Source organism: Sus scrofa, chromosome 10, assembly GCF_054392235.1.
Source record: "Sus scrofa isolate SSC_HxYL_T2T_F1_AM1 chromosome 10, Sscrofa_HxYL_maternal_Yorkshire_Landrace_v2.0, whole genome shotgun sequence".
NCBI lineage: Eukaryota > Metazoa > Chordata > Mammalia > Artiodactyla > Suidae > Sus > Sus scrofa.
Genome location: NC_139392.1, coordinates 77350612 through 77378323, shown reverse-complemented (window position 1 = coordinate 77378323; position 27712 = coordinate 77350612). Strand labels below are relative to the sequence as shown.

Here is a 27712-nt window from a genome sequence, read left to right as displayed (position 1 = left end):
AGGCCAGAGCTGAGGGCTGGAGCTAGACCTGTAAGGGAAAGTGGACACTTCCACGGGGGCCCGAGCGCAGGTTTAGCCACGCCCTCCCCGGGCCAGATTCAGGGCAAACCCAGATGGCTCCCACCACCAGAGCTGAGAACTAACTTCCTCTCATCTAGGTGCTTCTCTAAATGCACAGGCATTGGAGGGCAACCAGAAAGCTTTTTTGGAGGGAGTAGAGGAATGAAAACTGCTTCAACTCAAAATTCAAAAGTTAGTTTTGCAAAAGTAACCAGGCGACATCACCCAGGAAAACACTCCACTGGCCACAGGCAACTGTGCCCTCTCTGACCTAGCCTCCTCCATGGTCAGGCCACTCAGGATGGCTGGTCTCCTGCTCTCTGTCCATCCCCAGCCCGACCCGTGCCTGCCTCACCTGGACCCTGTGCCCTTGACCGACCTTCCCACAGACTTGGCCCCTGACCCAGCTGGAGATTGTTCTTACCAAAGGGGCAGTGAGGGCCGTGCCCCTCCCTGGTTTCCCTGGTAACCAATGAGCCCACCTGACCCGAGTTCCCCCATAACTGGCAATAGCCCCTCCCCCTCTGGCGCCAAGCCTGCGTCCTTGTTTTGCCCACCCTCTGCCATCCACCACGTACCGTGGGGTGTCGCTCCAGGAGCTGGCTGCGGACCAGACGTGTAAGCTCCCCCATCCACTAAGCCAGTGATGTCTCTGTGGCTGACTCCGGGCTTTTTCTTCTGTCTTAAGCCTGGGCAAGCACAGACCTTGCAGGCTGGGGGGTGCAGCCCAACAATTGGCAGAGCAGCCGGGAGACTGAGGAAATGCCCATGAGTGCGGGATGTGGGAAACAGAGGGGAAATGGCAAGGATCCGGGGCCGTCCACTAGTGTGGGGTAATCCTGAAAGTTGCGAGTGTGGTCCCCGGGCGGCGGTCCACTAACACGTAGGGCCTGAAAGTTCCAAGATTGATCCCAAAAGTTGTGGGGGAAGTCCCAGGGTGGCTCTCTGCTAGTCTGTGGGTCTCTGGGGTGACTGTCCTTGATGAATGGGGCTGCCCAGAGATTAGGAGAACTGGAGCCCTAATGGCTCTGCTGTGGATCAAGGTGAGCCTTCGTAATTGGTTACGGCAGCTCTCTGGAAGGAACTGATATTTCCCAGGCTTTTGAGATGTAAAGGGTCTACCTGGGCTTTCTGGAACTCTAGTCTTTTGTGATCTCTGCAAGCAAAGGAGAACAAAGAGCTTTGACGCAAACGCTATAGAAAGAATTATATTTGGGGAATGTCTATCTAAAATAGTCTCTCCAGGAGTTGCCACTGTGGTGCAAGGGGATGGGGGGCGTCTCTGGAGTGCTGGGACGCAGGTTCGATCCCCAGCCCGGCACAGTGTGTCGAGGATCCGGCGTTGCTGCAGCTTACCACCTAGATCGCAAACAAGACTCAGATCTGATCCTTGGCCCGGGAACTCCATATGCTGCAGGGTGGCTAAGAAAACAGAAAGAAAGGAAGGAAAAAAGTAGTCTCCAGATTTTGGTAACTTGAAACTAAGTTAAATGAAGAGAATTCATTGACTATCTGGGTCATTTCAAATAGGATAAAATAATAAAACATTGAAACATTAATTGCTGGGTGGGCCTAAGTGTACCTACTTTTGCCTTAGGAGAGGAAGGCTAAAGCCTAAGTCTCCCAGTCAAAAAATGCTGGGGAGTTCCCGCTGTGGCTTAGCATCCTCATGAGGATGCAGGTTCCATCCCTGGCCTCTCTCAGTGGGTTAAGGATCCAGCATTGCCCTGAGCTGTGCTCACAGCTTGGATCTAGCATTGCTGTGGCTGTTGGCCTAGGCCGGCAGCTGTAGCTCTGCTTGGCCCCCTAACCTGGGAACTCCCGTAAGCTACAGGTGTGGCCACTTTAATAAAAGGTGGAGTGGAGCAAATGCCGGTATGGGGAGTGCTCTGGTGGCTCAGCATGTTAAGGGTTCAGTGTTGTCACTGCAGCGGCTTGGGTCACTGCTGTGGCGTGGGTTTGATCTCTGCCCCAGGAACTTTGAACACTGCGGTATGGCCTTAAAAAAAAAAAAAAAAAGGAAATGCTGGTATGACAGTTCACTATTACTTGTAAATCTGCTGCTAAAAGCACATGAAAAATGCTTCTGTGACAGTTGGGTGTCAGTGATAAAATGTATGGCCAATAAGTATTTCCCCATTAACATATCTCAGCCTCTTCATGAGATCTCATTAGTTTTCCCCCAAGGTGGGTGACTAGGTGAATATAAAGGGGTCCTAGCACCGAGGGACTTGATCTAAACCTGGGGTAGAGCCAGCATCGCAGGACAAATCCTTTGATCTTCAGTACTTTCTATTGAAAGATTTGCAATTAAAAAGAGGTAAAGAGGGAGTTCCCCTCATGGCTCAGTGGTTAACGAATCCGACTAGGAACCATGAGGTTTCGGGTTCGATCCCTGGCCTGGCTCAGTGGGTTAGGAATCCGGCGTTGCCATGAGCTGTGGTGTAGGTCGCAGATGCGGCTCAAATCCCACGTTGCTGTGGCTCTGGTGTAGGCCAGCAGCTACAGCTCCGATTAGACCCCTAGCCTGGGAACCTCCATATGCCACGGGAGAGGCCCAAGAAATGGCAACAAGACAAAAAAAAAAAAAAAGGTAAAGAGGAGTTCCCTCTCTGATGCAATGGGATCTGTGGTGTCTCTGGAGTGCTGGGACACAGGTTCGATCCCTGGCCAGGCACAGTGGGTTAAGGATACGGTATTGGTGTAGCTGTTGGGTAAGTCCCAACTGTGGCTCAGGTCTGACCCCTGGCCCAGGAACTCAATATGCCCTGGGGAGTCCAAAAAAGAAAACGAATTGGAGGGCAGGGGCAGGGGAATTGGAAAATTCGGCAGTATTGAGGTATAGGGAAGTCAGAAGTCTTACACACGTGGTTTAATTTAAATTTGACTCAGCAGAGCAGCCAGTCTGTGGATTTTACATCTGCTTTGGCCATTGAGGAAGGGAATGCATCTGAGAGTCAGAATGGAGTAACTGTGGTTCAGACACGCAAGGTGAAACGAGGTGGCCATTGTAGACACAATCTTAGACGTGTTCCGTATTACGGAAAAGTTGAGTTTTCTGAACTGTCTTGCAGACCAGGACAAAAACCACTCGCAAGCACAGTAATTATCTCAGAATGCAGTTACTACTTGTATTTTGCTCCCTGGTCACGCTCTCCCCTGTGCTGTGCCTGTTAGATGTCTTACATTTTGTCCCTAGTCTGAGTGAAGGGAACCTATTCAAGGGCTTTCAGCAACCCTGGTCTCACTGTGACACGAGTCTAATCGCTGGGTCCACAGTGAGGTGCCCTTGTCGTCCTCCTCTGGACACCCATGAAAAGTCAACCTGGCTACTGGGACTGTGTGGGGACCCCTGACCCTGAGGGGAAGACTCACGCGACTTTCCTGTCTCGCGTGTCAGTACATTAGAAGGCCCCCCGTTGGTAAACATCACTGCACACCTGACTGCCCTTGACCCACCCCCTGCCCCGCACCCTGAGCTATGCTGTGTGGAGTGGAATAGATTGGCTTCTGGACACACAAGTCCAATTATTGGGACTAACTGGGTTTTGTGTTTTTGTTTGGAAAGACTTACTGGGTCCATCCCTATGGCACTGAACGTAACATGGGGGGCAGTCCTGTACTGTGACCCCTGACCCCTGACTAGGCCACCAGAATATTCCTTTTACAGCCAGAGCGCTTCTCCCTATGGGCATGGCTCTGGGTATGTGAGAACCAGGTGATTTTCTGGATCATGTGGGTGGTCTCTGGATGCAGTGGCCCCTACATAGCTGACCCCAAGGATATTGCCCAAGGGGGGCGGACCAAGATTGTAAGGGCATGCAGTGTATGAAGGGACGGAGTGTCTGGTTGGGCCACTCAGGATGGCTGTTCTCTTACTCTCTGTCCATCCCCAGCCCAACCCATGTCTGCCTCACCTGGACCCTATGCCCTTGACCGACCTTCCCACAGACTTGGCCCCTGGCCCAGCTGGAGATTGTTCTTACCAAAGGGGCAGTGAGGGCCGTGCCCCTCCCTGGTTTCCCTGGTAACCAATGAGTCCACCTGACCCGAGTTCCCCCATAACTGGCAACCTCCCCTCCACCTTAGGAGCGAAGCCTGCGGCCACGGTCTACCCATCATCCACTGCATACGGTGGGGTGTGGATCCAGGACCTGGCTTCGGACGGGTAAGTTCCCCCGTCCATTAAGCCACTGATGTCTCTGACTCCAGGCTCTTGTTCGGTTTTAAAGCTGAACAAGTACAGGCTTTGAAGGCTGTGGGTGCAGCCCAAGAGCCCCTGAGGGAATACGGTCCAAAAGAAAGTAATTACAAGGGCGCTTTTGAGGAAAGAATCCCAGACTCTGCTGGGCTCCAGAGCCATTTTAGAGACGAACTCATCCTGGGGGTAGAAATGTCAGGTTATGCCCCACAGGTCCACCAGCAGGCAGGGTTGCTCACAGTGCCGCCCTTAGATTGACACAAGATGCTTAATTTGTCTAATGGGCTCGCATATATGGGAGAGACTTTAATCCTCATGTCTGTGAACACATCAACAACAACTGCCATCTGTCGCCTATCGTGGGCCAGGTTATGGGCTAATGTGTTTTGCATATATTGCCTTTTAAGGCTCACGAAAGCCCTGTGAGAAAGTTACTGCCATTTCCCTGGCCGTCACGCTGCAGAACACACAGGCTGGGGAAAGTGCAGGACGCCTGTCTGGGGGGCGGCTGAAGTGTTGAGCACTTGACCATTCTGCTCAGTGGGTGGTTTTTCATTCCTGGAGCTAACAAATACCCAACACGGAGAATGTCGTCCCATTCGGGATTACTAGATGGCAAATGTGGGCTGCCTCATCTTCAAAAGGAGGGGTAGGTAGAGAGGCAATCAGCTCGGGGAACCAACCTTCTCATCTAGCATCGTTGGAAGGCAGGTGAAACTGGGTCGGGAAGTGGGATGGCAACTTTTTCCCCCTCCCAAGCCCAGGTGGGTAGAGCCGAAACCCGAAGGGCGTGGGGCAAGGACCGCTGAGACATTCAACTTCCGGAGGCCCCGCCTCTCTCGACCGGGCCCCGCCCCTGTTCCCACGCCCAACCCTGCGGCCACGCCCTCTAGACCACGCCTCTCCGGCAGCCCCCAATCCTGGTACCTAGCTGAAGTGCTCCCTCTGCAGTCCCAGGGGTAAGAGGCTCCTAAAAGACGTTTTTGGGGGTTTTGCTAGAGAGCCTTCGAGATGCTAGGATGAGAGAGGCTTCAGAAATGCTGAGGCTTGGGTCCTATCTGCGGAGATTCTACATCAGTGCCTGAGGTGCCACCTGCGCAGGGGATTGGCAAATCTTTCGAGGTGATTCTAAGGAAGCCAGGGTTGAGGATCACAGCCTCACACTAGGAAAGCAGCGGTGCTAGGAGTATTGAGAAGATGCCATCTCCTAAAAATAAAAGGTGATTATTACCACATGACAGCAGATTCACCCTTGAAAAGGATGGCAGCCACCACCACTGATTTTTTTTTCCCCAAAAAACTTTCCAACTGTTTAAAATAAATTGGTGGAATTTATGGACATTTTCCCCCCCTCCCAACAGATAATTTGTGTCACCTGGTGCTTTTTAGAGTTTGCTTATGTTTGATACTTCCAGTGCTGTGGGGTTCCAACACTGGCTGAATTAGAGCTTGTATGGTTTGCAGGCAGCTAACATGTACTGTATCCAAGTGCTTTTGCACTTGGATTAATTGAAGGATCTGACGTCAAGAAAACACAACTGCTGGAGTTCCCATTGTGGCGAAGTGGAAACATCCGACTAGTAATCATGAGGTTGTGGGTTCGATCCCTGGCCTTGCTCAATGGGTTAAGGATCCGGTGATCCATGAGCTGTGGTGTAGGTCGCAGACACGGCTTGGATCCTGTGTGGCTGTGGCGTAGGTCAGCAGCTGTATCTCCCATTCAACCCCTAGCCTGGGAACCTCCATATGCCACAGGTGTGGCCCTAAAAAGCAAAAAAAACAAGAGCGAGAGAAAGAAAATATAGTTGTAGCTCCTGCCTTAGCATCTGGAAATCCTGGAAGTCCCCACAGTGGTTCGCTGAGACATTTCAAGTGCATTTGTTACAGAGGCCCCACTTGATGAATATCATTTTGGTGATTATTTAAAATGTTGCATCTGGCTCTCTGATGCATCAATTATGAAAGTAGAAGCTGGAAAGCAGAAGTGCAGAACCACTCTTGGTGGGGAGGGGGCCCGTGGGAGGGTGGCTCATGAGGACATGAAAACGATTTAAGTGACATAGAGTCTGGGCACAGGCAGGAGGGTTCAGAAACAAGGATGCCTGCAGCAAGCAGAGAAAGCCCTGGTGGGAGAAAGCCTGTCTCTGATCTCACTCTGGTAGAAGAATAAGGTGGAGAGGGTGCAGTGAAATCTCCCAACAGCCCCTCACCCTTCCTTAGTCCTCAGAGGTTCAGCTCTTCCAGCGGCCCTGCCCGCCCCTCCCGCAGCCGCTTCACCTGGAATCCTCGGGTATAGAGACAGGTGCCCAGCTCCTTGCCCCTGCTCCCAGTTTCTCTCTTTGCTTCAGAGAAGACCTTCTGCAGAGCCGTGTCTGGGTCTCCCCCTCATTCCCACCTCTTCCCTGGAACCTCTCCGTCTAGTGGTCCCCAAGTCTCCATATCGCCACACCCAGTGCTCGTCCTTCAGTCCCCATCCTTGGCTTGATTCACAGGCTTTACCTACAAATACTGCATATTAGACGAATAAGATGAAGTCCCTTTTCTATGAGGACGGGCAACAGAAAACAATCTGTACCTTTGCCAATAGGGCAGTAGAAACACAGATCAAGTAGTGTGTGGATGAGCCCAGTCCTGCATTAACTGCTTCTCCATAGCGGCTGTTTAATCATATTCTGTTTGAGCCGGCACTTAAAGGGGTTTTCAGTGCTGCTCCTTAAGGCTGATTATGAAACCAAAGCACCTCTGACTCAAACCCAGCCCACACCTAGACTGGGACGTGAACCCATGGTTTCTTTTTTTTTTTTTTTTTCTTTTAATTAGAATCCCTCACCTGCTGTCTGTTCTTACTGAGACTCAGGTTCGTTGTGCCTCCGCACAGAAGGAATTCAGTGAAAGACAAAGTGATAGGCAAGAAATAGATTGATCAAGATAGAGGACACTTGTGAGGGATGCAAGCAGGCAGGTGAGGAGGCTCGGCCCGGAGGATTAGGGGGGCTACAGTTCTATAAGCCAAGGGAAGGGGGAAGTGGGAAAAGACCCCCCCCCCCTTCCTCATTCTTTGAGTAGACGTCAGGCTTACCTTATTAGTGCCTCCTTTGTATCGGGTAAGAGACCTTTTTTTTTTTTTTTTTTTTTTTTTGGTCTTTTTACCATTTCTTGGGCCACTCTCGCGGCATATGGAGGTTCCCAGGATAGGGGTCTATTTGGAGCTGTAGCTACCAGCCTACACCACAGCCACAGCCACAGCCACGTGGGATCTGAGCTGGGTCTGCAACCTATACCACAGCTCACGGCAACGCCAGATCCTCAACTCACTGGGCAAGGCCAGGGATCGAACCCACAACCTCATGGTTCCTAGTCGGATTTATTAACCACTGTGCCATGACGGGAACTCCGGGTAGGAGACTTTTTGACCTATGAGGTCAAACTAGGACTGTCATGGTGCTTACCCAGATCAGCAGAAGGGTGGTAACAGATGCTAAAATATGCTGAATCATCTCGGGTTTCCCTATGATGAGGGTCCCCTATTTGGAATGTCCTCTTTCCCTTAAATTCCTGTCCGAGCTCCTAAAGATCATTATCCTGCTGAACTCGAATGCAGGCCCCATTTGACCTTCCGTTTAATGACCTGAGGCATAGCTCATGCTTTTATTTATGGTTTTATACTTAAGCAAGCCTGCTTTGTTCTTGATGGATTTCTTGAACAATTATTAACTCACAGTGGTCTCCCAAAGTTCCCGAGGTTTCCCTCTTTATCTATGGTCCCCCACTGGGACTCCTACAACTGCCTGTGTAACTAGCCCACTCCATCCCTATCAATAGATCTAAAAGGAGAGGCAGAAAAGGGCCTTTCGGGCCTGGTCCTTGCTCTTTCTGAAACAGAACTAGTACCTTGAGAAGTGCTTTTTCGCCCTTGCCATCAGCTCAGGTAAACCAAGCCAAGAGGGACTATTTTACACTCAGAGTTCACGCACCTGGAGATGGAGTCAGGGAATGAGACTTTTGGGAATACATAGGTCCTTGTACGGTGGCTGCAATCAGACAATCTTCATTTCCACCAAGGAACAGGGTCACGCAGTGGAAGGAGCCTGGCCAGGTTCTAGAGGAAGAATGTCCTTTCAGTGAGGGACACCAGAAAAAGTGCTCTGCCCTCCTTCTGCCCCATTTGTCTAAAATTCTTCAAGGAGACCCTCTCAAACAAAGCAAGACATTCTTGCCCTGCGGGATCTGGCTATTACCAGCCCTTCACCTCAGCTCAAACCACCTGCCAAGGCGCTCCCTCTGTTCCAGCTGCCCTGCTGTCTGGTCTGCCCATGAAACAAGCCCCAGCCACAAACTGCTCCTCTGCCTGGAATCCTCTCTCCAGAAACCCTCCATCAGGGGCCCTGCTCTGAACACCCTCTACTGTGTAATCCTCGGGGGAGCTGGCACTCCCCCAAGTGGTGTGAAGTAGTCAGTAAAAATTTCAGTGCAGGAATTAAAGTCCCTGTACACACACACACACACACACGAGCCCAAAGGATCTTCCAAAGAACATGAGAGACCATGCTTTTCCGTGGACCCTGGTGGAACGGGGTGGGAGAATCGCAAATTTTTGCCACCGGTGACATCCAGAGCTTAAAGACACCCCTTGAGTTGTTACATTTTAGGAAACAACTGTTCACTTGCTGCCACCTGGTGGTCATTTATGGAACTTCCTCCAAGAGACAAACTGCTCCTCACTAAATCCAACTTCCTTCATCTCAGCTTTGTCCACAGCTGTACAAGTGCGAGGGCGCACACACACACACACCCCACCGCATTATGCGGCCTATGGTCCTGGATGAATGTGTTAGGCAGATAGCATTTGTGTTCTTTTCAGGGCCTCCCTGATGGGAACTACTCCCTATCTCCCATCATTCCTATTTAGGGGAAAGTGATAAAAGCACTAAAATTAATGTTTTCTCCATCCCTTTAGGGCTATAGGAAGAGGGCAATGTTTATTCAAAGGGTAAAGCATCCAGTGGTGGAATTCCAAGTATTAGAGGCCAGACCTGTATGGACTGAATGCTGGTGTCCCTCCTAAGGTGGTGTATTGACGTCCTAACCCCTGTTGTGATTGGTATTTGGAGGCAGGAGGTAATGTGGGTTGGATGAGGTCATGAAGGTGCAGCCCTCATGTTGGGATTAATGCCCTTCTAAGAAAAGACACCTGAGGAAGGTGGCCATCTGCAAACCAGGAAGAGCTCACACCAGATCCCAACCAAGTTGGCACCCTGGTCCTGAGCTTCCAGCCACTAGAACTGTGAGATTATAAATGACTGTGGCCTTTGTTACAGATGCCAGAGTGAAGAACCAAGGTGGATCCCCTGGGCACTCAATCCCACGGGCAGGAGTGGGAATCCATGCAAGGCAACCCTCTTTCCCGCGGCCACACTGTTCACTCTCCTCACTGTGAGCTTGATGCCTTTTCATTTCCACTTGCGGGATCTCTGGAGGATGTTGCACTGCCCACAGCACAGATGAAGGCCCCCAGAGCTGCAGATAAGTGGGTGGGGAAGGAAGCAGGGAACTGAGGATGACTCGGGTGAGTTCACCAAAGCCAGGGTTCCACCTAGGAAGAGTAGTCAGCCAGCAGGTAGCAGTGTGTTTTAATCAAAATCTGAACCTAAGACTCCAGGCAGAGCCTCGAGAGAGGGTTCCCGCTCTTAGTCTGAAGATGGGGTTTCTATTTGAGTCCCCATGGCTGCATCAGATTCTGAGCATAGGTCACTGGCCGTCAGCAAAAGCCCTGGAGCCTTTTCCACGTGTGTAGATGTCAAGCTGCCCATCTCTGTCCTATGTTTGTGCAATTGATAATTTGTACTCAAGTGATTAATCCACCGTGACTTTCTGTTGCATTTCCACTTATCGGTGTCAACAGCTCATTCAGGTGCATTCAAGTAAAATCCAAACCCGCTGCTGTCACCCCACCCCCACGTAGCTCCTGCAAATTCTCTGCTGACACTTGTGCCTGAGTACAAGGAATGTGAAGATGTTACCTATGTGTTTAAGGAACTCTCAGCTTGAAACCTTGCCTGTGCCCCCAGAGCCACATGAGGACAGTGGAGGAGGGTGTGGCATTTTTGTCTGCAAAAAAAATGTCATGTTGTACCCCCCCAAAAAATTCTACCCTGGCATCTTTTTTTTATTTTTTATTTTTTTTAACTTTAAGTATTCTAATTTATTTTTTTAATAATGATTTTTATTTTTTTCATTATAGTTGGCTTACAGTGTACTGTCAATTTTATACTGTACAGCAAAGTGACCCAGTTACACATACATCCATATACATTCACTTTCTCATATTATTCTCCACCACGCTCCATCAAAAGGAACTAGATATAGTTCCCTGTGCTATGCAGCAGGATCTCATTGCTTATCCATTTCAAAGGCAATAGTTTGCACCTATTAACCCCAAATTCCCAGTCCATCACACTCCCTCCCCCTTCCCCCTGGTAACCATAAGTCTGTTCTCCAAGTTCATGAGTTTCTTTTCTGTGGAAAGGTTCATTTGTGTCATATATTAGATTCCAGATTTGTGATATCATATGGTATTTGTCTTTCTCTTTCTGACTTATTTCACGTAGTATGAGAGTCTCTAGTTCCATCCATGTTGCTGCAAATGGCATTATGTTGTTCTTTTTTATGGCCGAGTAGTATTCCATTGTGTATATATACACCACATCTTCTTAATCCATTCATCTGTCGATAGATATTCTGCTGTGGCATCTTTTTAGAGTGCTTCTACTAGGATATGCCTGTGAGCACGGAGCCTGGGGTGTTCTCACTGAGCATGCATGGAGTTTCCTGTTGATACCACTGACACCCCTGTGGCCGAGCCAATTCCCCATCTCCTGGTGACCAATAACTCTGTCTCCTGGGATGATAGACAGAGGGGATTTGCCTCCAGGAGACAGCCTGGAATGTCTGGAGATAATTTTGGGGTCTCCCAGCTGGGGTCCTAGGGGTGCTCCTGGCATCTAGTAGGTAGAGGCCATGGGTGCTCAGGCAGGGGCCAGGGTGCTGTCGTACAACGCCCAGAACAGGCCTCCACAACCAAGAATGACCCGGTCCGAGTGTCAGCTGTGCCGAGAAGCACTCATCTTGGACGGCCTTTGTGTTGGTCTCTCAGGACAGGGCTCAGTAAGGACCGCTGGGTTGCACTGGTGCAGCCCTTGGCCTTGGAAGATTGTGGGTTGTATTCCACTCCCCCCACCAAAGCCACTCCCTTTCAGGGCAGCCCCTATTGTGGGCAGGTGACCATGACACCATGGCCTCTGGGGGCCGAAGGAGGAGGTGGCCCACATCCCCGTCACCAGGCCTCCTTCCTCAACCCTCGCTCCCTGGCTCCCTCTTTTGTGCCCCCACAGTTTAGCTTTTCAGACTCTGACCCTTAAGGCCCCCTGTCACAAGTCGGGTCTGGAAGCAGGGAGAAGAGGCCCCGGCCATGGCAGGCTGCAGAGTGCTGCCCTCACAGCCGTGGTCTCAAGCGTGGGCACCCAGAAGAGGTAACTCTGGGGCTGAGGCCAGGGCTTTGCTGGAAAAGTGCACCTGTTGGTTCTGAAGCTTGGTGAGGCAGGAAAGGCCTGGGGTGACCGGGGAGCCTGCCTGGTTCCTCCCCTCCGCAGGGTGTCAGGGACCTGCCCTTTGAGCAGGGTGCCTGGGGGTGGAGGGGCCGTGGACCTGAGACTCCTTGCTCCCTCAGCAGCAGGGCGGAGGTGGGCGCTGAGCAGGAGCCCCCTGTGAGGAGGGCCATGTGCCCACAAAGCTGCCAGGCCTGCTGAGAGGGGCCCCAGGAGACAAGGGTGCAGATGGATGGGCCTGAGTCCCTGGCACCGCCTCTGTCCCCAGCAGCTTGGAGGCCCAGAGCCAGTTTTGAAGCACCTGCTGCATTTTTCTGAGACAAACGGGGTTCTTGCTCCCACGCTGGAGTCCAGCCTGACGTGCCCACTTCGGAAAACCCCGCGTGTGAGCTCCAGGCATGGTTTCCAGAGGCCCTATTCCCTGAAAAGGTCACTCCCTCCCGGGAGAGAAGCTGTGCTCTGCGGGGAAGCTGTCATCGGAGCTGTGTTGCTGGGCCAATAGTTGGGAACCAGGCAGACAGGTGGGTACGCAGGACGCGGGGTGCGTGGCTGCAGGGCCCAAGCAGCTGCCCTCTTGGGAGCTGCCCAGGACTGAGCTGGGTGTCCTGGGGGCACAAGGGGAGCGGGGCCCTCGGACGCTGTGCTCAGGGCCTCTGTCTAATGATGCATGTCTGTTATTCTGGCCCTTGGCCCTTGAGGAGGCTCTGACCACAGCCGCCTGGAATTCCTTGGGGTTTTGAGAGGGTGGCTTCCGCCACTGCTGACCTGCCTTACAGGCACAGAGCCTGCAGCATCACTTAATCTCATTGTTACCTGGCAACTGCATGAGGTCCATGGGGGGAAACTCAGCCCCTGTCCTCAACTCAAAATCTGGCAGGAGAGGTGGGACAGCAAAAAGGCACAAAGCCCCCTGGAGCCAGAGTGCCCGGCAGGGCCAGCAGGACGGCGCCAACCCCCTCCGCCCCCGCAGGCAGGGGGCTGCAGGAGCTGGGCCAGATACGTGCTGTTCGGTTGGGCTGGTGCCTGAGGGGAGGGGGAGAGGTGATTCTGAAAGTAGGTGGGAACCAAGATAAGAAGGGCCATGCTCACTGAGCAACAAAGGTTGTGATGTTTCTCGGAGGCAAAAAGAAAGCGTGAGAGGATTTTGAGCTGAAAAGTGACACAATTTGCAACTTGAGAAGCATTTTGGAAGCGGCAGCGTAGGAGGGATGGGGGGAGATGGAGGCTCGGAGGTGAGCGGGCTCGTGGGTGTGACTGCAGCCGCACAGAAGCTAAGGGGACAGTTCTCGGAGGCTGATGAGGAAGGACCGAGGTGTGGTGACTGTATTTCCAGTTGGCCCAGAGCCTCACTTCTCTTGCCTCTTCGTTCCACCTCTGCCTTCTGCAAAATTAAAACAATCTGCTTGCCCACGGATGACATTCACGAGAAGGAAATCTCTGAATTCCATCTGTGTTAGCCATTGCTCACGCAGCCAAGCACGCGGCCCTCATTCTGTTGCCATAGCAATACCAGATGCTTCTGGCAAGATGTCTGAGAAAAACTGACAACATTTTTTTTTTTTAAAAAAGATTTTTTTGGGGGGGAGGTATAAATCATTTTTAAAAAATTTTTTATTATAGTTGATTTACAATGGCCTTTCAATTTCTGCTGTACAGCAAAGTGACCCAGTCATATATGTGTGTATGTGTGTATTATTAGGTGTGTCTATGTGTATACATATATACACACACACATAATAATATATATAAAATATATATACTTTTTCCATACTATGTTCCAAACTTTGTTTTTTGAACTAGAGACCAAGGACTTAGACAGTTACTGTCTAAGGTTCAGTCCCACTAAAGCCTAAGAAGGAGAGCCTTCCAGGCAAATGCCTTGACACGCCCCCCGCTGTCCCAGGGAACCAGCGCTGTGGGGGCAGCCACACTGTCCACCACCCCGCGCATGCACCCTGCCCCTTCATGGTCTCTGCAGAATGGTCCTGCTGCAGCTTCTTCCAAAGAGGAGGCCACCCACTCCTGGTTCCCCCTGTGGTATGACAGCAAGCTAGTTCTGGGAGAAGAGCCAGTCCACTCAGGTAAAGACCTACACAGGCTGCAGCCTGGCCGACAGCAAGCAGCACACAGGTGACGCCAGCTCTGGGCCCACCTGGAGCTCAGGCTGCCCTTCCCTCGTAGGGACAGCCACCGGAGCAGGAGGGGATGGATGTGGCTTTCTGTCAGACTATCTTCTTGCCACTGAAGTAGCAAAGTCAGGGAGTTCCTGTTGTGGCTCAGCAGGATCAAGAACCCACCTAGGAGTTCCCGTCATGGCGCAGTGGTTAACGAATCCGACTAGGAACCATGAGGTTGCGGGTTCGGTCCCTGCCCTTGCTCAGTGGGTTGACGATCCGGCGTTGCCGTGAGCTGTAGTGTAGGTTGCAGACGCGGCTCAGATCCTGCGTTGCTGTGGCTCTGGCGTAGGCTGGTGGCTACAGCTCCGATTAGACCCCTAGCCTGGGAACCTCCACATGCCGCAGAAGCGGCCCAAAGAAATAGCAAAAAGACAAAAACAAAAACAAAAAAAACAAAAAAAACCCCACCTAGTATCCATGAGGATGCACGTTCGACCCTGGCCTCGCTCAGTTGGTTAAGGATCTGGCGTTGCTGTGAGCTGTGGTGTAGGTCACAGACACGGCTTGGAGCCCGTGTTGCTGTGGTGTAGGCTAGAACCTGTAGTTCGGATTCGACCCCTCGTCTGGGAACTTGCATGTGCTGTGGGTGCAGCCCTGAAAAGACAAAAAGCAAAGGCAGGGAGCTTCTCTGAGCAAATGGCCCTTCAGCTCCCCTCTTCCCCCAGACCTTTCCTCGCATCCTTCCCAGTGGGAACCGGGGCTGGAAAATGGTACCTAAGGGGAGGTGGCCAATATTCCAGAGATAAGGAGAAGGTGACTGAGGGGACTGCTGAGAAGAGATGAAAGGGGGGCTCGAGGCTCTGAAGTCGGGGGGATGGCACTGATGTCAGTAGGCAGCTTCCAGAAGCTGGGAAGCGACAAGAAGGCAGGAGACATTGAGTCGAGAAAGAATCCAGGCGTCATCTGCAGAGCCAAGGGTTTGCTGTCCAAGAGAAAGCCTGGAGGACACAAGAGCAACTGCCCTAGAACATGGCAAGGGAACGAATGCCCGGCGCTCAGTGCCAGGCTGTAAGGATCTGGTGTGTTCTCTCTGTTTCATTTTTGAGAGAGAAAAAAAAATTGTATGCCCCAAGCTATCGTTTGGATTTCAAGTAGGAGTTGAGCTTGGCAGTGTTGCTGGGTTTAAAACATAGAAAATACGTATTTTATTGCACTAGGAAATGGATTTTGTTTGTAGAAAATAAAACTACTTAAATCAAAGCATTTTTTTTCTTAAGGGAGTTTTACTTCTCAGAGCTCTTTCTCTGATTTTGGCTTTCCCATGGGAAACCGAGATTGCTTTCGGAAATGGCTCAGAGTTAGTATTTAAAAGCATGTTTAAATTTTCTATGTACGAGGGAGTTTCCTGGTGGTCTAGTGGTTAGGACTCAGCTCTTTCGCTGCTGTGGTCCAGGTTCAATTCCTGGTTTGGGAACTGAGATCCCACATCAAGTCGCTGGACACTGTAATCCCCCCCCCTCAAAAAAAAAAGTGTTTAAGAGAGATTAAGACTGTTTAAAATTGAAAATTGTTTTCTGATGTCCTGTATATTTTCTTTTTGCTATACTTCACCCAGTAAATTCTCTCATTTTAGAAAGACCTCAGGTAGAAAGAAAAACCTCTGATATATCACAATCTAAAATCCTCAAGTGGCTTAAGTTTTATTCAGATGCATAATACTAACCTGTTATTTTTTATTTACTTTCGTGCTCTTAGTTCATTGTAAAGAGATAGAAGAATTCCCTGGTGGCACAGCGGGTTAGGGATCCAGTGTTGTCTTTGCAGCAGCGTAGGTTGCCGCTGTGGTGCAGGTTCGATCCCTGGCTGGGGAAATTCAACATCATGCCATGTGTGTGGCCAAAAAAAAAAAAAGAGAGGGAGATAGAAATATCTAACTTTTTTTCTTTTTAAAATCTTTTTCGGCCTCGCTGAGGCATATGGAGTTCCTGGGCCAGGGATCAGATCTGAGCCACAGGTACAAACTATGGCAACACCAGATCCTTAACCCACTGTGTCAAGCCGGGGATCCAACCTGCATCCCAGTGCTCCAGAGAGGCCGCAGATCCCATTGCCCTGTAGCTGGAACCCCAGAAATATCTATATTTTATAAGTTCTAAAATTCTGCATTACTCAAACACTGGAATCGCTGGAGTCACTTGGATGAATCCCAGTGCCATTGTCGTGTGAGCACAGGTGGGCCGTCTGGTCGGGGTGGAAAACCATTTGCATTCCTAGCTGCCAAACCTTGGACCAGTGACCGAACCGCTCTGCCTCAGCTTCCCCTTCCAGAAGAGAGGGATGTCATAGTTTGGCATCATCTGGGACTAGGTTCGGTTGCACATGATAGAAAACCCAAAATAAACTGGAAAGCAGTCCGTCCCTTTCCCAGGCCCGGGCCTCCCAGAGGTGGGGTCCACAGCTGGGGTAGCAGGCAGTCTGCGGGGTCAGATGTGCAGGCTGCCTCTCGAGGCTCTTGTCTCTGTCACCTCATGGCTCAAGAGGGCCATTGAAGCTCCAGGTGGGAAGAGGGAGGCAGGGAGAGGCATGCATCCCTCCCTTTAAGGAAACACTTGCTGGAAGTTGCATGACCCACTTCTAGATGATGGGCCCCACCTAGTCATATGGCCACACCTGCCAGGAGGCAGGCTGAGAAGTGTAGAAGCAGGACCATGCATCACCTCTGTTGCGCAGGGCATCTGTGCCAAGGCAGTGTTGAGGCATAGAGAACAGAATTGGCAGTGCCTGGCAGCCTCCGCACCCCGAGTGAGCCTCTGCCATCACACGTGTGGTGGCAGAGGCGTTGAGGAAATGTCCTGGCCAAGAACCGCTCCTCGGCTATGTCTTGACAATTCTTTCTTACCTCTGATTTTAGACACTGGAATTGGGGTTGGGAGAGAGGCCACAGCTGTACCTTCTTTATTCAAGGACATCTGATTCACTCCATTCTGGAGTCAGGGTCCACAGTGGCCTGTGCAATCGGCCTCTTTGAGGATTGAACTCATGAGCTGCTGCAGCTGCCAGCCCTCAGCAGCCCCTGAAATGAGAAGTGAGGCCCTCTGTGCTCTGGGAAAACCTGGCAGAATGGGTCTTGAGATAGATATTTTCAGACGATTTGATGAGCTCATTTCTTGCATCTCCTCATATCTCGTAAAAGCACTAAAATCTTTCATGGTGACACCTGCTCCTCATGATGAGCCATAATCTTCACAAGACTAGCTGTGACCTTCTGCGAAATGTGTTCTTGACGGCATGTGCCTCCCCCTTCGCCGAAACCGCGTGTATACGGCCCTTCCCTCTGCCTCTTTGGAGTGGTTTTTCAGAGCTCTCCGAAATGCTGCCTCCTGGGCTATAGTCCTCATTTTGCCCCCAAATAAAACTTAACTCTCAACTTTTAGATTGTGCATATGTATTTCAGTTGACAGTTGGCAGTGATGAAAAAGGAGCCAGAGTAGACTTCTCTCCTTTGCCTGAACTCTATGAGGACTCAGAGCCTTGGTACCCGCAGAGGCCCTTGTGCCCAGGGCACATCCTCAGGGAGTCCAGATGAATCTGGGTGAGTCTCTTCTGGCCCTCAGATCTCCTGTATTGGTTGATAACCCTGTGCTGTATTTGGCAGTGTGTAGCAGCTAGCTGCCCCTAGTTGAAAGACATAGGGCAGAGGCGAGGGCGGGGTGATGGTTGAAAGATACTGGGGGTGGGGGGTCCTGTCGTGACTCAGGAGAAAGGAATCTGACTGGCATCCACGAGGATGCACATTTGATCCCTGGTTTCGCTCAGTGGGTTAAGGATCTAGCACTGCCGTGAGCCGTGGTGTAGGTCGCAGATGCGGCTCAGATCCTGTGTGGCTGTGGCTGTGGTGTAGGCAGGCAGCTGTAACTCTGTTTAGACCCCTAGCCTGGGAACCTCCATGTGCCCCAGGTGCAGCCCTAAAAACCAAAAACCAAAACAAAACAAAAAGGTAGGCACTTGCAGGTGTAAGTTTTGTTTGTACATAAACCTGGCTGAGGTGTTAGCGGGAAGATGGCTTTCTGATGCCCCTCTTCTTTGGGGGGTGGGGGGGGGGCGTCGATTCTGCTGTGCCACGATGGGAACTCCCCCTGCAAGTGTCTACTTAATTGGGTATTAAAGGAAAAAAGATGCCCTAAAAGTAGCCCCAAATGGGCTCTTTTATTGTATATGCAGTGGTTAGAGAAAGCTAGCTTGAGGCGAAAAAAAATCTTTTCAGAATTCCAACCCTGAGGGAACAAGTCCTACCAGAAGAATTTGTTTTCTCGGAGTTCATTTGCAGAAATGAATCTGACTAGTATCCGTGAGGATGCGGGTTCAATCTCTGCCTCGCTCAGTGAGTCGGAGATCATGAGCTGTGTTGTAGGCTCAGAGCTATAGCTCTGATTCCATCCCCTAGCCTGGGAACATCTATATGCTGTGGGGGTGGTCCTAAAAAGCAAAAATAAATATGTAAATTAGGGCAGAAAAAAATTCAACTTTCTTCCTCTCCCTGTGTCCTGAGACCAGGGCTCTAAGGATCTCTTATCTAGACCATCTCTAATTCCTGAGACTGTGGGGAAAATGGGAAAAGCAGTCTTTTTAAAACTTATTCCAGGCATTCCTGTCATGGCTCAGTGATTAATGAACCCGACTAACATCCATGAGGACACGGGTTTGATCCCTGGCCTCGCTCAGTGGGTTAAGGATCCAGTGCTGCTGTGGCTGTGGTGTAGGCCAGTGGCTATAGCTCCCGTTTGACCCCAAAGTCTGGGAACCTCCATATGCTGTATGTGTGGCTCTTAAAAAGACAAAAACCAAAACCTTATTCCAACTGTTATTTATAAAGGAGTGAGTTGCACATTATCACATCCGATTCATAACTAAGCTTAGAAAGTGAATCTATGAGATCTCTGGTTGTGTCTGTCTATACATGTGTGCATTATATATGTCAAATTTTGGATGGTATTATCAAAATTATCTTGTAAATGAGCTCTACTTAATTGGCTTAAAGGAAATTAAGCATTTATATAAATTCTCAAAAATACAGAAGGTAAATGGCCAGAATTAATTTTATGTTCACATGAACTGGGAAATATTTAAATTAGTATCTGGTATTAAAGTTAATTTTTGTTGATATAATTAATATAGACATGACTTTAGAGTCATCAACCTTAAGTATAATATGTTTATTTTACCTGGGTTTAATAGAAGTTAAATAAGATCTTGTTATAACTGTCACAAAATTGCCATCAAGAAAAATAACTTGGCATGATAAAGTTTTTATTTTTATTTATTATTTTTTTCCCACTGTACAGCAAGGGATCAAGTTATCCTTACATGTATACATTTTTCCCCCACCCTTTGTTCTGTTGCAATATGAACAGGTTCCCAGGCTAGGGGTCTAATTGGAGCCGTAGCCACCGGCCTACACCAGAGCCACAGCAACACGGGATCCGAGCTGCGTCTGCAACCTACACCACAGCTCATGGCAGTGCTGGATCCCCAACCCACTGAGCAAGGCCAGGAATCGAACCTGCAACCTCATGGTTCCTAGTCGGATTCGTTAACAACTGCGCCACTACAGGAACTCCTGCTGAGAGGTTTTTAAAAACTGGTATTTTTGATGAACTTCGTATCAAATTCTGGTTAAAATTCTTTTGACATCAGCTAACTTCGGGATTTTTCAGAGGGCTCCTAGGCACCTCACAGGGGGAAAATGTTAAATTAGTGAGGATTATTTTGTATGTCAAAATACACAGAGTATTATCAAATAAGCCTCAGATTATGTAGTATGAATAAATGTCACTAACAAACATTCTAGAAATTCTATAGGTTTTGAAATTTGGATATATCCTGATATTATTATTATTATTATTATTTATTTATTTTATTTTATTTTATTGTTTTTGTCTTTTTGCTATTTCTTGGGCCGCTCCAGTGGCATATGGAGGTTCCCAGGCTAGGGGTCGAATCGGAGCTGTAGCCACCAGCCTATGCCAGAGCCACAGCAACACAGGATCCGAGCTGCGTCTGCAACCTACACCACAGCTCACGGCAACGCCGGATCGTTAACCCACTGAGCAAGGGCAGGGACCGAACCCGCAACCTCATGGTTCCTAGTCGGATTCGTTAACCACTGCGCCACGACAGGAACTCCTATCCTGATATTATAATTCTAGTTATTAGCTTAAAATGTTATGCCACAGAAGTAACTATATTTGTCAGTTTCATTGTTATCAGATTTTTTAAACATGCCTTCTTAAGTCTTTTGTTATTGCAGACAGTTAATGGCTTTACTCTGATGCCTTTGCAAAAATGCTTCCTCTTCAAAAAGAGCCATAGAAGGAGTTCCTGTCATGGCTCAGAGGTTAGCAAACCCGACTAGCATCCATGAGGACTTGGGTCCGATCCCTGGCCTCACTTAGTGGGGTGGGGATCTGGGGTTGCCCAGAGCTGTGGTGTAGGTTGCAGACATGGCCACGTTGCTGTGGCTGTGGCTTTGGTATAAGCTGGCAGCCACAGCTCCGATTCAACCCCTAGCCTGGGAACCTCCATATGCCACGTGTGGGGCCCTAAAGACAAAAAAAGATCAAAAAAAAAAAAGTAATAATAAATAAAAAAGAGCTATGGAAGGGACTCTTTGAAAAGTACAAGTGTCTAATTTTCAGACCATAATGCTGAGCTGGGTAATAAAGAATTCTAATGGGAAACCTGTTGGCTTCATAAACTGTTTAAAAAAATTTGTTACATTGGACTGAGTGAACTGGTGAATATGGTTATAATTTTTAGGGTTTCTATCTGAAATAGTACTTTAAATCTGTGTTTTCCAGGTATAAAGAAACCCTTCCCCTCAAGCTAATTATGATCTACAGCAATTTGGTAAATTATACCTTTGTGAAGCAGAACTGAAATATTTCACGTTCCTCTGTACCTGATCCCTCCAGATTGGAAACTCTAAGGTTCCCAGCAGCTTTATCAGATAAATTAAGAAAGCCACCTCGCAGCTGGACTGCAGGCATCGAAAGGTATTTGGGGGACCTTAAAAGGGGAATAATTCACCTAAATATGTAAGGCAAAATCTCTGACAAGCATTTGGTCTGACTTGCCTTGCTCTGAGAGGCCTTTGAAAGCTCAGTCTGAGATTCCTTATGAAAGTTCTAGCAAAGGCAATTTTTAGAAAAGCCTACAGGATCAACTATATTTATATAAATCATCAGGCCAAGTTTGTTGAGATGACTTAATTTGTAAATAAATTAATTTGGCTGTTTTTGATAAAAACGAGAGTAATTTTAGAGAGGTTTCAGTGGACACCTATTAATTTAATTCTGGTATTTGAGGTCTGTATTCACTAAGACTCACTTCCCAGATAGTTCTTTGCTATTATGTTATATTGTAGCAAAGTTTAACTGAGCTTCTAAAGGACATTCTAAGCTTGTTTCTAAAGCTTATCTCAGTCATTTATCTCTGGATGAAGATCAGATGCCCCAGGACCTGCAACCAGGGGATTATGCATGATGGAAGAGACAGTACTTATACGACTATTTCCAAGCCAGGTGGAAAGGCCCTCACCAGGTACTCTTAACTAGCTCACGGGCAGCAAAACTAAAGAGAATTGACGCTTGAATTCCTATTTTCCACTTTAAAAAGGGCCCCTGCACTGGACTGGTCCATAGAGAGGACTGCTGACCTCAAAACCATCTTAAAACAGTGCTCACGTGGAGGAGAAACTACACCAGGATGAGAAGATGACGACATCAGGAGCAGACAGCTGGACCAAGATGCTGGACCTGACTAGTAGGATTTATGGTGTTCTTGCTTTCTTGGACTTCTGCATATGAATCAAATGCTTTTCTATTATGAGCATGATCCTATGCTAATTTAAAAAATCCAGTTGTTGCAGTTGTGGCCAGTTACCTGTGTCCAGTACTTGTAGGTTACTTGGTGGATTTCTCCCCTCCAAGTCTCTGATTAGTTAGCCCTTAGGAAATTATTACTAGGTTAGGGTTTTCTCACCTGACCCAATTACTATTACCTGCTCTGATCATGACCATAAATACGAGTTTTCTTTTATCTAAGTCTCAAAACCTGTGACCTCCTGTTTATTAGAAGGAAACCTCCCACAATTGTGGGATGGATTTATGTGGTTGACACCAGGCTATGGTCATTTAAGTTTATGTTGAGGCCAGTCGTACTAAGGATGATCAGCTTAGTAACATGAGGGAATCCGGCTGGGTGCCTTATGAGCAATGCTTACATATTGTTACCCTTAGAGATTGTGATTGGTTTAGAACAGACTGGGTCAGACAACTACAGAGTCTCTGGGTTGCACCTAATGGAATTCAGTGGATTTGTGGTACTAACTCATGGCCTTGGCTTCCACTGGGATGGACAGGAAGATGCACCCAAGGATTCCCTTGGACCGAAGGCCATATTGATTAACAATTTAAAGATGACCCCAGCCAGTCCACCACTGGTATGAGCCCAATGGGTCAAGAGATCTGTATTCTGCTGGTAGGACCATTTAGCAGCTATTTCTCTGCCTTCAATAGGATTGGAGAGTATAATGAGCCATACTGAAGACTTAACAAAACTCACTCAACGTATTTTAAATGATAGCAGCTAGGCTATTAGCCTCCTGAATTCTGAGGTCTCTATGCTGCTTTAAATAACCCAACTCCCTAGTTTGTTTTTGTCTTTTGTCCTATTAGGTCCGCACCTGTAGCATATGGAGGTTCCCAGGCTAGGGGTCGAATTGTTGAGATGACACCACAGCCACAGGAATGCCAGATCCGAGCCATATCTGTGACCTACACCGTAGCTCACAGCAATGCTGGATCCTTGATCCACTGAGCGAGGCCAGGGATCAAATCCGAAACCTCATGGTTCCTAGTCAGATTCATTTCTGCTGCGCCACGACAGGAACTCCCCAACTCCCTAGTTTTGACAACTTCTTCAAAAACTGATTTGGCATAGGAGGCTCTTGGCGTATTGTAACTCTGCTAATGTCATTAGCTCTAGTGTTTCTATTTTGCCTGTTTGACAAGGTCGCTGTTTGTTGTATTATCGAATGTGTGACTGAGCCGCCAACAAAAATGATGACTAGGCAACTTGAAGCACTTGATCAAATATGTAGTTCTTTACCAGAGCAATGATTGTAGCAGTGTAACTCTAGATATGGGAAGATGCAACAAGAGGGAGTATTTTCCTGGACCACACCAGACTAGTAAGTCAGGTGGTTCGGAGACTTTTTGTTACTGTTAATAAGGCCTCACCCAATGATAGCACACTGAGTGACCTGTCAATGAAAGCATCATAGGGCTGGGAATGAGCATTCCTGGCACCATGGGACGAAATGCCTCCCCAAACTGTGCTCCAATTTGTGACCATGGGGGAGCTCTGTGAGCTGGAGACTGGCACTTGCCATCTGCCTCCACCCAGACTGAATCATGAGCCACTGCAGCTGCTGACCCTCAACACCCCCTGAAAGGAGCTCAGGGAGGAGATCAGGAGTGAGGCACTCTGTGCTCTGCGCAAACTGATAGAACAGGTCTTCAGATATTTTCAAAAAATTTTCTTGAGTCCAATCCTTGTATCTCCTCCTATCTAGAAAAGCACTAAAATCCTTCATGGTGACATCTGCGCCTGGTGACCAGCTGCAACCTTCCGCAAAACGTGTGCTTGGTTGCACGTACCTCTCCTTTGACCAAAATCACATATACACTGACTTTCTCCCCTGCCTCTGGGGAGCCGTCTTTCAGAGCTATCTGAAATGCGGCCTCCTGGGCTATAGGAGCAGTGTCTCATTCCAGTCTAACAACTCTAATGACAGATACTGTTATGGTCATTGTTTATACAAGGGACTAAATTCCAAGTTTATTTATCTAGGAAGTATAGAACTGGCTTGACCTCCGAATGCATGTTCCCTTCACATGTTCTCTAGAAAAAGGTACTCAGCGTAAGTTATTTCAGCTCGAAAAGTTACACATTATCTGTGTACACCCATGACGTTAGGCCAGTGAAGGCATTTACAAGATACCCTTGCCAGACATGGTCAAAAAAAAGGGGGGGATACAGAGAGTAATTTTGTTTTGTTTCTGGTTGCACTTGCAGCACGTGCAAGTTCCTGGGCCAGGGACTGAACCCACACCACAGCCATAACCAGAGCCCCAGCAGTGACGACACCGATCCTTAACCCACTGAACCACTGGGGAACTCTGTAATTTTTAAAAGTCAGAACCAATTAAGGCAGTGCTGAGTGGATGGCATTTATATATATAATATACAGACACATATAAATATATATACATACATACACACAATATATATTAGAATAAGTTTCGAGCCATGCATTGTTCACCAAAACAATTTTTATTTCCAGTGTTTAATTGGGTATGCACACAGGCATGACACAGGTTTGGATCCATGAAGTCCTCATGCAGAATTATATTCTTCTCCATAAAGAAGCCAGTTCCATCCAGGTCACTATCTACACACCTATGTTACAACATTTATATCAAATCTGGTATCTGAAGAAAAGATACACATATAATATGTTCATTTAAGTTACGTATTTTACAGAAAGATTAAAAATTCAAGTCACACAAAACTCAAAAACTGTATTAAAAGTTTGAATATAAAACTCAGAGATCCACCTGGAATGACTCAAGAATGGAAGTTCTGTATCCACCTGTGTTAAAACTGGTAAATGTAATGAAATTTGTTACCAATAAAACGCATTCGTTGACTCAATGTAAGTTGTCTAATTTTAACAATATGGCACCCTAAAAACCAAATGTATAATTTTATGATGAGGCACTTTTGTTAGTGATGAGACCAAAAGAACAGATTTGCTGCATACTAATTAATGCCAGCTACTTTCTCTGGTAATCTTGGGTGTACACTATGCAGTGAGTTGCAACAAATACCTTGCTCATTTGTATACAACTATCCAATATATTTTTAAATATATATATATATAATATATGTTCTTCTGGCTGTTGTAATGCACTGTAAAGCTATTTCACAGTGCAAAGTGATGAAACCAGCCCAAATGAAGGCTGCATAATAACAATTCTGGTACAAGAAAAATATTTACAGGGTTACTAGATGGTGTAACAGTAGCTTGTATTCGCTAGAGTGGAAGTACCCCCAGTTTAAAGACAGGGATGGCACTGTGCTTTAGTGCCTGGGGTTTCGGACAGTTTATGAGGTTGGGCAGTCGCTGCAGAACCAGCATGGTGGATCGTGTTCTGGAAGCTTTCTCCATTTATTTGGTCAGGTGACTCCGGCGGTGTGGAAAGAAGGGCCCTGTCAGTTGAAGCCAAGGTGCTGGAAGGACCAACTGCGTGGGGCTGAAAGGACAGAGGTGGGTCCGCGGTGGGTATTTCTAACGTGCCAGCGCTCTCGGGCTGCGGGTCCCCTGCGTCGGCCGCACTGGTGCGCGAGCGCTCCCTGGCGAGCCAGTCCGAGATGGACAGGTCCTGGGCTGAGCACTTGGGCTTCAACCGATTCACAGCCGAAAGTTCGCCCTCTCTCTCCCCGCTCTGCTCCTGCGCTTTCCAAAAATTCAAAACACTGATTTCGGCAGCATCTCTGTGCCCTCCTAGTGTGTGTCTCCGTTTGATGTTTTTCCTTTTGGCAGGATCCGCGTTGGGTTTTTGATTCCCTACCCCAAACATGTCATCTGCTGGTGCTTTGGACCTCAGTTTTAACCGATCAGCTATTTTCGTTTTCCAGGTGGGTTCCTGCCTCTCGGGTTCGCTCCTGGTTGGGGCTGTCAGTAAACTCCCTGTCGATTTTCCTTTCTTCATAACATCAAACACTTTGGCGATGGAAGGCGTTTCCTTCTCATTCTTGGCATCTCCCAGGCTCCCGCTGTCAGACTTGAATCGAGCCGACTTCTTCCTGGACAGGGTATCACATTCAATTAGTTTATGGGAACTGAAGAGCTGCCTCCGGCTTTCTAAACTCGGTGTTAAACTGCCCTCCGTACAACTGACTTCACTGCCTTCGGAGTTTCTCCGGCTTGTCTTGGCGGCTTCTTGTAGTTTTCCTCGTAAAAGCCTCTCCGAGGTCAGAGCTGTGGGGAAAACAGGGAAATCGCTCTCGCTGTCTGTCTCCACTGGCCGCCCCTCGCTGACCAGCTCACTCCTCTCGTCGTCGGCTTCGTCCCCCCTACTCTCGGCCACCGACTGCACCTCGGGGCTCAGCCGGCTGGAGTCCAGGTTGGACCAGTAGGGCACGGGTGATGCTGTGGCATCATCGGAGGTGATGGTGATGACAGTGGCCAAGAACTCGCTGGGTTTCGTGTCGGGGCTGGTGGATTTCTTCGTGGGAAACCTTGCCAGGGAAGCCTGGGAGCAAGTGCTAAGCAAAGCACCAGAGTCGGACCCTGTCTCTTCAAAGAAGGAGGACTTTGGTGCCACGAGGGGCTTGGGGCTCTCCCTCAGGACGGCGAGGCGACGGCTTGGAGTGGGCGACTTTGAGCAGGACGGGGCCGAGGGCTCCCCGGCCGGCGCGCTCTCTCTCTGCCCGGCGCCCTGATCCTCTTTCGCGGCGCTGGTGTCCTTCTTGGTGTTAGTTTCTTTGGAAGTGATGAGCCTTTGCTTTCTGCCCACTGTTTCGCTCTCTTTTTTGGACTCTTCTTTAATATCGTTGGGACACTGCTCTGCATTTTCTTTCTTAAAAAATACATTGTCCAGTTCATCTTCTGAGCTGCTGGGCTGGGCTTTCTCTTTTGGCTTTTTCCTCTTGCGACTGGCGGCTGCGAAGATGGAGGATACAAGCAGGTCCCTGCTATACTGATCTTTTCCAGATCCCCAAGAACCCTGTGAAGCAGAGAAAGGAGACTTGGAACACAAGAATATTCCTGAGTTCATTTTCTTGACCTTTTTTCTTTTTTTCCTTTTAGGGCCAGACCTGTGGCATATGGAAGTTCCAAGGCTACAGGTTGAATGGGAGCTACAGCTGCAGGCCTACACCACAGCCAGAGCAAAGAGATCTGAGGCTCGGAGCAGCATCTGGGACCTATGCCATACCTTGTGGCAATGCCAGATCCCTAACCCATTAAGCGAGGCCAGGGATCGAACCTGCATCCTCATGGATACTAGTTGGATTCTTAACCTGCTGAGCCATAATGAGAACTCCTGAGATCATCTTCTGAAACAGTTTGCCCCCAAATATTTTTTTAACTACTAAAGCTAGGTATAACAGAATGTGGTTTTTTTTAGACCTCCTTTTAATTTGTACCTAAGATAACTATTTATCAGCCAAGTCACAGCTCTGGCTTTCAGGGATACATTGTGTGCTGGGTGTCCTCCGCTCTCATTCTTCTTTTTTCTTATTTTTGGTCTTTTTAGGGCCGAACCTGCGGCATATGGAGGTTCCCAGGCTAGGGGTCGAATCAAAGCTGTGGCCACCAGCCTACGCCAGAGGCATAGCAATGCTGGATCCGAGCCGCATCTGCAACCCACACCACAACTCATGGCAATGCTCGATCCTTAACCCACTGAGTGAGGCCAGGGATCGAACCCATAACCTCATGATTCCTAGTACTCCTTTTTTTTTTTTCATTCTTCACTTCCCTGAATCTATGGAGCGTCCCTGCCTCTGCAATATTCCAAGGCTCCTGTGGCTCTTTCATCCGGAACACAGGTTTCATGAGTCAACACACCGACATGTGAATATAAGATTCTTATACTGGA

General features: G+C 48.7%; 1 protein-coding gene and 1 long non-coding RNA gene across 15 annotated transcripts in view; one reads left to right on the top strand and one right to left on the bottom strand.

Annotated features, from left to right (window-relative positions):
- Positions 1 to 589: 589 nt before the first annotated feature.
- Positions 590 to 24758, top strand: LOC110255587 (uncharacterized). Of its 2 annotated transcripts, XR_002336138.2 has the most exons (4): positions 590 to 678; positions 4150 to 4228; positions 20840 to 21034; positions 21657 to 24758. It is a non-coding gene; the product is annotated as an uncharacterized LOC110255587 (long non-coding RNA). The 2 variants fall into 2 exon arrangements; XR_014818040.1 differs by lacking the exon at positions 4150 to 4228 and having other exon boundaries at positions 602 to 678.
- The window catches only part of ARHGAP21 (Rho GTPase activating protein 21), a 139323-nt gene continuing 135969 nt past the window's right edge, over positions 24359 to 27712 (bottom strand). For 8 of the 13 annotated variants that reach the window (XM_084980314.1, XM_021064916.2, XM_084980318.1 and 5 more), the window contains one exon: positions 24359 to 26836. In XM_084980314.1, the coding sequence (XP_084836440.1) occupies positions 25163 to 26836 (1674 nt within the window). In that variant the 3' untranslated portion in view covers positions 24359 to 25162. The remainder of the gene's footprint in view (positions 26837 to 27712) is intronic. The other 5 variants (XR_014818001.1, XR_014817999.1, XR_014818000.1 and 2 more) reach the window with 2 other exon arrangements.